General features: G+C 39.6%; 1 protein-coding gene across 1 annotated transcript; it reads right to left on the bottom strand.

Annotated features, from left to right (window-relative positions):
* Nucleotides 1–8,958: 8,958 nt before the first annotated feature.
* Nucleotides 8,959–12,917, bottom strand: avpr1aa (arginine vasopressin receptor 1Aa). Its single transcript, XM_044193657.1, has 2 exons — nucleotides 11,610–12,917; nucleotides 8,959–10,766 (listed from the first exon to the last, which is right to left on the bottom strand). The coding sequence occupies exons 1-2, from the start codon at nucleotides 12,478–12,480 to the stop codon at nucleotides 10,483–10,485; spliced, it is 1,155 nt and encodes a 384-aa protein (XP_044049592.1). The 5' UTR covers nucleotides 12,481–12,917; the 3' UTR covers nucleotides 8,959–10,482.
* Between the last annotated feature and the right edge of the window lie 217 nt (nucleotides 12,918–13,134).

Raw genomic sequence — 13,134 nt, 5'->3', positions numbered from 1 at the left:
TTGAACCCTTTTCACAATAAGTGCACACCCGCAAATCCTCTAGGAGGCACTAAATGCAACATCACCATAGGCTTTAGTCCCGGAGCGAGGAACAATTCATGTGAGAGAGTGAGTTGGGTGAAATGATCTGTTAGGAACATAAATTGTGAGGAAGGCCCGAAAACAATGGGAAGCACCTTCAAATTAACTCTATAGCTTGCAGGCAGCTTCTGAAGAGACGAGAGTATAAAATAAATTTGTCAAAGTTGTCCAGTAAGACAAATAGTGTAACCTTGGCGATGTTCTGTGAATAGTAGAATTTAAAATTAAAATTAAACGGTATAAAGGAGAGGTATAAAAGATTTTTGACCATTATTGTGGCTTTAGATTGTGGTGTGATGTCGTCATGAGTTTTGAGACCTTTCCCTTTGCCAGATTACATAATTTTGCAGTGTTAGTCAATAATGGTAGACTAGTATCTACTGCAATTCTAGAGAATGCTAATTTAAGGTGTTTCTATTTTTTGTCCACTCCCTGCACATATTCTCCAGCCCTGTCTCTGTTTATTCATCACAGGATTATGACAGTGATGCCAGGGTCAAGATGGCTTGAAGATTGTCTTTGTCATACCAGCCTGTGTGTGTGTATGTGTGTGTGTGTCTGTGCGTGTGTGTGTGTAGTCAGCCTGCTAGTCCAACTGATGATTGACTCACAGGCGGCCGCCCACACACACTCGCACCAGAGGATAATCTGGAGTTGGTGAACCCGAGTGTGAGTATGGATGATCCCAAAGGCTGCTGTCTGTTTATCTGTGTGAGACAGAGAGACAGTTCAACACACTGTCATGTCAGCACTGCATACATTTGTCTTTTAACTGAAATACTGAGACACTACAAATACAATGCACTTATCGCACAGTGGTTGTGTTCAGGCAGCAACTAAACTACTTCTACTAGCACTGTTATTATTAGTAGTACTAGTATTAGTACTTTGACTACTACATTACTATTACTGTACTAGTACAACCATACTATTACCACTACTACTACTACTTCTGCTCCTGCTGCCACTGCTATAATTGTACTTGTACAACTACTAATCCTATAACTATCATACTACTTCTACTGAGCAATAGTAGTAGTGATGGTGTCAGATCGTAGTAGTGACTGATAAGTGACTGGCACTCTCTGAGGTGTGCAGTTTGGTCCACTAACTCACATTACTGGAGCTCATATTGCTGTAGGGCAACAATTTACATTTACGATATAAATAACAATTTGAATCCAAATTAAAATAAAGAATAAAACAACATTGTGTGAATAGAAGAGCCAAATATATGCAGGCAAACAGCTGCATGTGGCTCATGATCAGCAGGTTGGCCACACATGTACTACTGCTACTACTACTCCAACTTCAGCTATAACTACAATACCGATACTATTACTCTATTAATGTTGCTGCAGCACAAAAACTAGATATTGGCTAAAGAGTCTCACACATATGAATGCGTGTGTGTGTGTGTGTGTGTGTGTGTGTTTATCTGCTGCAATAATTAGGGATTATTTTTATCAGATTTTGTGTGTACCTTGTTGTTTTAATCTCTGACCAGCAGATGTCACCAGAGTACTGAGAATCTTTCAGGAGAAACCTTATCTGACCACTATTTTGTAAAACTAGGCATGCCTTGGTGTGTGTCTCTGTGTGTGTGTGTGTGTAAATGCATACGTGTGTGCATGTGTTACTTTAAGTATATATATGCATAATAATGCACATGGGTTTGCATGTCTGCGTTGGGTACACGTGCTGTCAACGTAGCCAACGCATACCCAAACACATGTAAAGTGTGTTTTTGTGTGATGCAATAAGGGAATAACATTGCACCGGTCACACACCACCAACAGGGCTGGTGCTGGTGTTGAACTGTGAATGTGTGTGATTTATGGCTGTCGATGGGCCCAGATTCCATTCTCATCTGGCTCGTCAGAGGGTTAAGCTGGGGGTGTTCAGAGGCTCTGACCATTTGTCTCTGTTATTGGCTTCCTCACGTCGCAGTAAACAACACCTTCCTCCTGCAAAGTTAGAGTTTGTGTCTGCCAATGGAAAAACAGATACAGATGCATATGTTGTTGCCGAGGTTATGCACATGTATGTGTTGCTTTTGGAGAGCACTTTTCATCAATCACACAAGCTCTGGTCTTGTATAATTTTTTATTACTGGAGAGGAACATTACATATTAAAAAACTGCCCGTGATGTGGTAGAGACAAAAACAAAAGATTTGTTATTTGTAGTCAAATAACAATATAAACATATAAACATACACAGAGACATACAGTATGAAACTGTCCTTTGTTTGCTCCTGCTCATATATGAAATATTATTGGTCTGACTGTTGTGGACTTGTTGTGAAACTCTTTTGCTATATCCGATTTGCAAAAAGGGGGGCCTCTTTTGACTCAATTTAGATAAAGTGTAATTTGTCAGTCACACCACTGCCTGCCTCATCAAAAACAATGGCTGAAACAGCGTCATATCTCAATGTATTTCATTGTGATAGTCACTCAAACAACGATAGGGAGCCATTATAAGAAAGGACCAAGTGAAAGAAAATTACAAATGAAATCAGTTGAGTGTTTTATGGAAATTACTTGCTGTGAAAGTTCATAACAACGTGGTGGAAAACCATAGTTTGGCATCAAACTGTGTTCCAGTGATTGGTGCTTTAATAGTCACATGAGGGCAGGAGATAACTAAAAAAATCTGTTAGGATATTTGTTGGGAATTTATATTTTAGTATGATGATATCATTCAAAGGTGCATTCCCACCAGTGATACCATTAGGTTTACAATTTAAGTTCATTTCTACAATACTAAAAATGCATTTTGTAAGAAAAATCATTCACTGTTATGTTATTCATCCAAGGAATTGTTTTCTTGTGTTTGTTTGTTTTAACTCTTTACACTTTTGTTGTCTGTTGTTTGTGTTTCATGTGAAACTTTTTCTGCTGCTGTCTACGCCAGGACTCCCTTGTAAAAGAGATTCTGAATCTCAATGGGAATATTCCTGGAAAAATAAAGGCTAAAAAAAAAAAAAACAGTTAAATAAAAAAAAGTATTATTATCCATTATTTGTAACCTGTTCCGCTTTGATCATTTTGGTGTCTTCATATGCCTAATTGGCACACATCGGAATAGGAGTCCTTGTGTTATCACAGAGAACAGCTCCAGCTTCATTATGAAGAAATTGTTAGATAATGCGTCTTTGTTCCTCAAGACAGTGACACTGGAAACAGTCCCTAAGATGTGCAGAGGTACAGATAAATGAAGACTGATTACTATGGAATGACACTCCATAGCCTTTGCTGTAAATAGAGAGCTGGAAAAATAATGCCTCTATCTTACCTTGTATAATGGAAAAGAAAAATCTTCATTAAGTCAGAACATTTTGAATTTTAATGAGCTTCTGCAACTAGGCACCAATAGACCCTTCAATACAAAAACATTCAGACAACAAAATCATGGCATTTAAAGTGCCCGAAGGCCTATACTGTAGTTGCTGTATGTTGTCCATTAACACAATTGAATCCCACTGCTTTAATTTTGAGACATTAGCCTAAAGTAGATCATCAGAAGACTGGTAACCACGTGACCCATTGGCACATGTTTTACAGTGGTGTTTTTTCACAGCTCAGAGGGATATTAGAGATATAGATATTGCTTTATGTCACAGAACAAGAAGTGGGCTGCTGTTCTTCCAGCACAAACGGGTTTTATAATTGTGATGGTCAAAACGCACTCATGCTCGGTGGGCGGCAGTTCTGTGCAAAAGAGTCTTTATCACTCTATGTGCTGTGTGTGTTCTGTGTTTTACTGATCATCTAACACGTAGCTGCTGATTTAATACTGAAAATACAGAGAAATACTGCACTTTTCACAGTTTTTTTCAAAACGTGCTCACATACAAACTGTGTGCCAGGTGTGTGAGCATTTGGATGCAATTCTGGTAGGTCTCCCTCAATGTCTGAAGTTTTCTCCCTTGGATTTGACAATTATATATTAATGGATAAAATGCTACAGGCAGCAGTGAAGTCAGGTTTTGAAGATGCTTGTCAACGCTGTTTTGTTTAAAGAAGACATTAAGAACAACACCTCTCTCCGCTGACATTACTGTTCACAAATAAGGCTTTCATAATTAGAGAAGGTCAATTTTTCCCTGACCTGTGGGCATGAGTGAAAACTATTGCAGTAACATTTCATTAATCATTGTCCAGCAAGCCAATTTAAACTGCTATTGGTTTCTAGGCAACAACATATGCTTCTCATATTTTAGTAGTTGTGGTGTGTGTTTGTGTGGGTATCAGTCACTTGTATCTCAAATAATAAAGCTTAACATTTTTGTGTCAAATAAACACATATGTTTAGAATATAGTATACATAGCATTATATATTCAGGTATGGTATTCAAATATGTTACATATGTTTGGGAAGATTGTTCAAATGTGTACGCCGTTATCCCCATATTTGAACAATTATCGTATCTTGCTCCTGTCTATGACAGCAGGCTTTTCACCCCGCCTTCGAGTGTGGCTCTTCAGCCTGGTATCATCAAATGGCCTATGAATAACATGGCAATGTCTTAAATCATGTCGCGTATAATAACAACGCATTTTTTTTTGCATTCTCTATAGTTGAAAATGACTCTGTTGTGTTTTTAGTTTTGTTTTTGTTTTTTTGCGTGCTGGTGCCCTTTTTATTTTTTCCACCCCTGCCCCTCAATAAGCCTGAGTCTGCCACTGCCTTGACCTAACCAATACTATCATTTCACAATGTTAACCACATGTTTATTATTGTTACCATGATGACGAAGGTCACCTGACGTCGTCCTTTCCTGCACTCCCAAAACTCATGAAATGTGCCAACTCTAATGGGGTTAAATGACACGTGAAAAGCTTAAAATGCGTAGATATCACACGCGAATGTCCAGCGTGCTATTTATACGCCATCCCATGATATCACGTTGGGCTGTTCGGAACAGCAATAAAAACTTTCAGTTGTGGTCGGAGGACAGCGCCGTACAAACAATGTCATTTTGAGCATACCCTGGTCTTAAATCCTCCGTACAGTGGACATTTAGGGACAACTCAGACTCCAATTTTCTAAAAAATTACTTTTATATGAATTTTCAACGGCAAATGCATTTTAAGCATACACTAACAGTGCACAAATTACCACCTTTATATGGTGTTCGTGCAGTTACTGTAAAAACGTATTATCTAGGAGGATGGACTGCAGCTGCAGCAGTCAGGGTTCCCGTGTAAGTATAATATTTATGAATATCAAACTGATTTATTGAAAATATAAAAAATGTTAAGATTAGTTCTTGACCTTGGGAATAGTAGTTTGACAAAATAATCTCAAACTCAAGCTTCACTTACTGAGATGCAGTGTTTAGCATGTTTTTACTGCCTACTTGAGTAATTTATTGTAAGTATTAGCCTATTCAACATCCATCATTGCCAGTAGTAAGGTGTTTGACAGTTATTTGTCTTATCAAGAAACAAGAAAACATTAATTGTATGCCCTTACTACCTTACTCACCCACGTTATGGTCATAATCTTAATTAGGATTCAAATTCCTCTGGTCCTCCTTTTGAGGTCATCAGCAACAAATACCAGGAATAACACTCTTTGCTGGTAGGAAACAATAACTTCTTGCCACTGAGTTGACCCACGAAATATGCTGACAGTTGAGACTGGAAGTAGACAATGGACAAACGACTGTACATAGATACTGAAAGGCAAAACCGTTTTGATGACAGCATATGCCACCAAGGAAAAAATGATTTTGTTAAGCAAACCTCCTCTGGATAGAAAAATGTTTGAGAAAACTAGGACAATCTATACCGCGGCAGTTATCAGTTTCCTCAGGGAGTGCAACATTGTCAGAGTGATTTTCCTTTGTTCCAAAACTGATTTCTTGGGTGATTCTATAACTGTTCGTTACATTTCTTGTCGTGTCCTACACTGCCAGGACGTGACAAGACAATAACGTTTGATCGAGTTCCAGATTTTGCATACCGACACGTTTAGACCTGCTTGTTTGCATCAAATGAATGACCTCTGGGGATTAATTAAACAACACAATAGTAAATAGCAAAGTGTGTTGTTTTCAAGGACGATGGACGGAGAACAATGGAGCAGGAAGAGGGAGGCTGCATGTAATGGCGGCAGAGATGCGGAGAACTTCCTGTATTAAAGACTTGTTCATGTCTAATCCACTGATAACCAACACATCCGGCTTGCTAGGTTTCCACTGACCAACAGTAGTCTAATTCAGCCAAAAAAACAAAAACAAATCTCCATTTGTTAAAAATCAAAATTTCTGTCAGAATAGCGACTTTGCAAACACTTGTTTGACGTTTTTAGCCTGTTTAGTTCATGCTGGCCGGCCAATAACAGTGTCAGCATTGCGTTGAGGAAAAGCCAGGGTGTCAGGTGGAGTAAAGCCAGCTGTGGTCACAATTGTCCAGATAGACAGAAAACAGGACTTGTTTTCTGTAAGGAAGACATGATGAAAGTTGTTTACTTACTAAGAAAGGCAGCATGGATCTTCGTGGCATTAGTCACACACAATGCACGATCAAAATGTTTTTTAGTCTGAAGAATACATTGGGGAGGGCACCATTAAGCAATCTTGCATCCAACTCTATGGGACAAACATGTTTTCTTTGAGCAATGGCATTCTTTCAGCTACTTCTAAACCACTTGGAAGGTAGAGGGGTTTGCCAAGAAACGGCAAACCGATGCTTGAAGTCATGTTTCATGCTCGAGAGACGATAGAGTGAAGTATGTGTGAAGTGATTCTTCAGCGGTGTGCCAGGTAACAATGCCCTTCATGTGTATGTGCAGCTCACATCTCTGTTCAATTCTGCTTTTGTTCAACCTCTATACTTCCCTCCCGCTGTGCTCATGCCCTGAGGGATTTATACATAAAACACTCAAAGAATATGAATGTCTTTGCTGCTGTTGCTCTTCACAGACCCCTGTCGGACCCATGTATCTTTCATACTCCATTCGTCTCACTAGCAGCTCATACATACTGTATGAACGAGAGCATATACAGTGAAATAGATTTTCTCAATGATTTTTTTCTCTCCTGTGTCATTGCAAAATAAAAAATGATCCAAGTGCAAATTAAACCAATGGTGAAACTGATAAATTACAGTTTTTCACAGAGTTGATACATAAAAACATGTCTATTTTCATGAGCAGAAAAGTCAGTGTTGAACTGGTACAAAGATCCTCTTTTATGGCAATCCTACTTGTTTTATTATCCTTATAATACGATTTGTCTGTTTTCTGGCTGCCTGGAGTCATAGTTTTTCAAACTCTGGAGAAACTCAATCACTGCCTCCTGAAGTATTTACTCAGTCTAGACTCATCATGTTAGCATGGCCAGCCTTTCAGAGCCATGATACTTAATGATTGGCATGTCTAATGAGATGCAGAGCGAGTGCTAGACTGGGAATTTGAGATATGTCCATTATAGCTACAGCGATAATCCTTCCATACCGCCTTAAGTAGAGATCGTAGCTTCATAATCCCAGTTGACAGCAGTCAGACTGCTTGATGCTTGTTTTATTCTCCTTTTTGTTGCTGACAATGACCACCTCCATCCTTTACGGTAGGTCTCAACTTACTCTACCCTGATTTCCTAGAATTCCCTGACTTCCCCTCCCATACCTCTCTGTGATATGACTACCAGACCCTTTCGTTATGAGGTCAGATTATCAAAATTAAACTGAAACATAGCAGATCAAAGGGGTTGAGAGGGTTTAGTTACTATAAGGGAAACCTTCAAAAATGGATGATATCATCAGCTCTTCAGAACGATGCGCATTACTGGAATAATGTGACATGCTCATTCATTCTAATGTCACAAATGTTGTTCAGATTAGTTAATGATGCAATAAAGAATACAAAAGTTGCTGGATGATGTAATATCACTGCATTATTACATTACACAAATATGATTTCATAAGAGGTGTGTTTTTTTTTCAAGAATGTGAAAACTCAGACGACAATATCATTAAATAATCAAATGAAATGAATCATTACGTTGCACTCCTGATGGAGTCTGGTAGATAGTTAAAGCGTCAGATCACCCAAATTACAAAAAATATTTTCTCACTTAACTCAAGTGGTGTCTAGCCATGCAGATTTGGTTTTATTTGCCTTTCTTATTTATTCTTATTTATGTATCTTTCTTTGATTTATAGCACCACATCAATACAATGGAGGTGGATGGAGTTTTGTCGGAGGTGCTCAAGACACGGAAAAGTAAGATTTCAAACATTTAACAGCAACACCACTGAGCGAGTGGTATCAATCTACTCATCTAACTCTTGGCAAGAGAGTGAATGAGCGCATTTCCCCAAATTTCCAAATATTCCTTGATATTTTGCAAATGTAATTTATCAGTGCTATCAGCTCCACAAACAAAATTCTGGTCACCTGTTTTGGGTGGCTGAAGAAATCTTTGAGACATATTACAGATATCTCAAAACCTGAGCAAGTAAAAGCAAGTGAGGGAGAAAATATTTTTGTCTGGTAATATAGGTAAACTGACCGTTTAATGTAATAATGTTACTTTATCCAGCAACACACTGTACTAACAATTTTATTTGTTAGATTTGAAAGATTACAAGTACATTTACATTCTGAGAACATTATCTGTTCATATATCATATCATATATCTTACTTACTTATGTGGGGGTGGACAGCTTGTCGACTAGAAACCTCTCATTAACAGAACTTCTTTTTCAACTGAGAGGTCACGCCCTTACATAATTCTAGACCTTGGCAGATTGTAAAAATAACACCAGAGATTTTTATGGTTGTGTAACAACTGCATGAAGCATAAACAATGAAATCATCCATGTTGTGGCTGCGAAAACAGGAGACAAAGCCAGTGCAGTGTTGAGTGCATCAATATTTCAACATATATTTATAGGATATTTAGATTATTTTCAATGTGCACAAGCCATTGCAGACAAATAGAATTCATGTTGAACTGATTTACATATATTACTCCTATTTACAGATATTTAAGTGCCTTTTACGTACAAATATACTATACACTCAGATAGAAATGTCTTGATACATTACAACATACATGTTCTTTTGGGGTTCTCATGGTGGTCTGACACATGCTGCACATCACACTAAGGGTAAAAGAAAATTCAAATTTGCAAATTAAGCCAAAAAACAGACCCCTCCCTAACGATGCAGGATGTCAGAAAAAACATCAGGAAGTGTACGTAGAGTGTTTGGAACGTGTGAGCTTCTCCCCAACATTTTGTGAAAGCCATGGGTGGGGTCTGTGGGTCGGCAGGTAGACTCCTCCAGCTGTGGCCAATCTCACTTCATCAAACCCCCCGCCATCCCCTACACTGTGTGTATGTTTGTGTGTGTGTGTGTGTGTGTGTGTGTGTGTGTAGGTGATTGTCCTGCTATTTTCAAGGGGATCCCATCTGCCTCTGCTCAACAGAAATGACAGCCACTCTTTAGGGATCCCCACAAAGGACCGCCTGCTCCAACATGAAATAATTAGAAAAATGTGGATGCACACAAGGGCCTGATTAATAAATGTAACCTAAACCCCACACACATTATTTTTCTTTTTTTGTGACAGGTCAAAGGAAAGGTAAAATCATTTTTTGTTTGTACATAAGCCATTAAAATCTGGTTCTGAGAAAAACAACTAAATGGAAAGCTAAGCACAAAGGATGAGGTGACTGCCTCGGTTACTTGGAGACGTGCAACCTGGAAGAGTTGTTTTCACCACCACACACCTCCTGGCTGCTGCGTAAGTTTAATCTTTGTAAACACTCTAACAGGAAACGGTGTTCGGCGGTACTGCAGGGAGACATAACCGCCAGTAAAAGCATCAGTATTCCTGGAGAAGTACTTTTCTATTAAAAGCATAGAAAAGAATCGTGTTGGGACGCCAAAAAAATCTGCTTGACTAATTGGGGCTGTCGGATCTTCAAGTATTACAACTAAATTCAACAAAATGATGTAAAAACATAACTGTCAGCATCTAGTGCTTATACAAACAATTGTTGAGATATGAAAACATGATAAATTGTAAGTATAACTTTGCAATTTCACTCCCTTTCCCAATGTTTTTCTAATATTTTTGCTGATGTTTTGTGAAAAGGAACATGTTTGCGCACCAAATCCATCAAGAAGAAGAAGAAAGTAATGCGTCCATATTTTATGTCCTTGTCGCAAATTCTCAGTCTATACCATATTTCTTCACTCTGTGTCCTGTTTTCCAAGCAAAAGCCCATTGATTTGATTTAGTTTGGTTTTAGAGTTTGGGGCTTTTTAATCACTGCCCGTCATGCCCAATGTTAAGATGAGTTGATACTGTATGTATACCTTGATGCCACTGGCAGACATTTTTTCATTCCCACCCAGAGTTGCCTGGCTGTGTGTTTACTCCGCCTGAATGGAGGACTTGGGAGAATTGTCCAGCTCTCTCCAGTTGCCAGAATTGCCGGTAGGGCTCCGATTGGTCATCTTAGACAGCAACGTTGTTCTGCGGAGACTGCTGTCTGAGTCCTCCTTCTTGAAGTCAGTGTTGACTTTGTGGCAGAGGGAGAAGCAGTGCACAAAATCCTGGAGGAGGTGACCGCTGAAGATCATGTATATCCACGGGTTACAGCAGCTGTTAAGACTGGCAAGGAGAGCAGACAGAGTCACTGCTGTGTTCTCAGAATCTAGAGAACAGAGAGAGGAAAGAGGAAAGGGATGATTAATCCACAAAACATCTGGTACAGGCTAGGCTGCAGAAATGTCTCTCTAAGTCAGTTCATCTGGTGTTGAAATGTAAAGCCTAATTTTTCTTTAAAGAACAGAAAATATGTCAAATGCACAAGTTCAAAAAGTCAGAGTTTCTGTTGCAAATCTATTTTAAGACTTTTTGGATCAGTGTCATTTTCTTGATATTAGCAATCTGTCTGTTGTGCATGTTGACTCTGTCCCAGAAAAGTACAAAAAGCCAAAGAAACTGAAGCAAGTGTCACTTTATCACCTAATTACAGTATTTTTATTTCAAGATAAAATATTTTTGACAGAATATAAAAAAAGGTTTGAAGTGAAGGGTGGTGGCGTTTCTAAAAGAGCCTACAGTTGAGGAGGCTGAAATTTTGATAAAGGGGAAAACTAAAATAAAGATATCAGGGAACCCAGATTTCTTGGCTTCACCCCTTAACTTTAAACGAGAACGTTCTGCGGTTATGTTTTTTAATTTTAAAGGCTGCAGTGCTGCTTGATGTAAATTAAGTGGCTTGTAAAAAATAGATCAGTTTAAAAAAATCTTGTTGTAGTATTTATTCTTTTTGACATTATTTACAGATACGCTTGGTTTTGTGTGCCAAATAAATCCGTGCGTAAAGGCTGTGCGCACTTGGACTTTTGTTTTATATTTTGTGTGCAAGTGACCAAGTGCTTTCTCTGTGCTGATATTTTTTTGGCGATATATCACATCATTCATAAAGCTGTAAGAGTTTTCAATTCAGTAATGATTAATACATTTCTAGTTTCATTTATTCAGCACTCACCAGCCCACTGGAAGTTTTCATCCCACACAGACCACATCTGCACTATGAAAAACGGCGCCCAGCAAACAATGTACGCCAAAACTATCACAAAAGTCATTTTAACAGTCCTCAGTTTGGCTCTTGATATAGATGTAACGCTGCTGACTGAATTCTTCCCAATTAGCCCGTTCTTGCTCGCAGCACCAGCCATAGTTTTCCTTTTCTTGTATTTGATATTTTTCCATATGCTGTGGCAGATGAACCCGTAGCACATCATAAGAATGACCACTGGCACGAGGAAGATACCCACGGTTATCCAAGTGATGTACGCCTTTGCGCCCCACGGCTCGATAAAATGCGCCCAGCAGTCGTAGACGTCCGAGCCGTTCTTGATCTCGCTCAGGGAGAATATGAAGTACTGCGGAGTGCTGAGGACCAGGCTGCACATCCAGGTGGAGATGATCATGATGTAGGAGCGCTGGGTGGGCTGCTGGAGGGTTTTCAGAGGGTGGCAGATGGCAATGTAACGGTCCAGGGTCATCATCACCATCATGTAGGTGGACGCAAACATCCCCATCACCTGGAGGTGCTTGACTATCCTGCAGAGAAAGTCTGAACCGTAGAAGCGGAAGGTGATCTCCCAGCAGAGCTGCGGCAACACCTGGAAGAAGGCGACAACCAGGTCAGCCAGGCTGAGGTGTTTGATGAAAAGGTGCATCCGCGACATCTTCTTCTTGGTGTTGTACATTGCAAGCAGGACGCTCACATTCCCAATCACGGCAACCACGAAGGTGATGCTCAGGACCAGTATCTCGATTTGGGCGACCTCCTCGTTTCGCGCAAACGGATCGGACCCGTTCGGGTGGACGGTGTTGTTTCCAGGCGTTCCCATAGTTATGTCATTAGTGGGGCCGAAAACCAGAGACTGGTTCCCTCCGCTCAGGAGCAGCGCATAGTCAGAGTGTGCATGGCACTGCCCCTCTGTGCGCCCTATAGATACAGTGCCAGAGGGGCTGTGAAGTGCCTCTTCAATCCGTATATGGAACTACCTAATGCTCAGAGAGGAACACGTTGCTCTCTGACTTGTGGCTGCTGTTGAGGCTTTTAAACTCGAATCAAATTTCAGACAGCTTGTGCGTAAAGCGTATACACTGCAAAAAATACAACACCTTAAAAAGTTATTTGGTGTAGGCCTAGTGATAAGTCTTAAAACACCTCAAACACGATATACAGGGCATGATTTATTTCCATAAATAAGGAACATTTTAATTAAGTAGATTTTCATGTTTCCAGTACAACTTAATGTGTTTGAATGCGCGTTTTCTTGAAATTGCACTGTTTTAGAGCATGAATCAAAGATGTTAAAGCAAAATAAACAAACTTCAATAATTGGCAGTGATGGTTTTTTTCTTCTTCTTCTTGGCCTTGCTTTAGGACGTTTTTTAAAGTTCGTTATGATGGATAAGTATTTTTTTGCAGTGCGCAGCCAAGCCCTTCCCCATGCTGTGCACAACCTCCACATCACCACAGTTCTTCCCACTCACAG

This window comes from Siniperca chuatsi, linkage group LG4 (assembly GCF_020085105.1).
Source record: "Siniperca chuatsi isolate FFG_IHB_CAS linkage group LG4, ASM2008510v1, whole genome shotgun sequence".
In the NCBI taxonomy this organism is placed as follows: domain Eukaryota; kingdom Metazoa; phylum Chordata; class Actinopteri; order Centrarchiformes; family Sinipercidae; genus Siniperca; species Siniperca chuatsi.
Note: the sequence above shows the minus strand (reverse complement) of the source record. Positions and strands in the feature narration are given on the sequence as shown.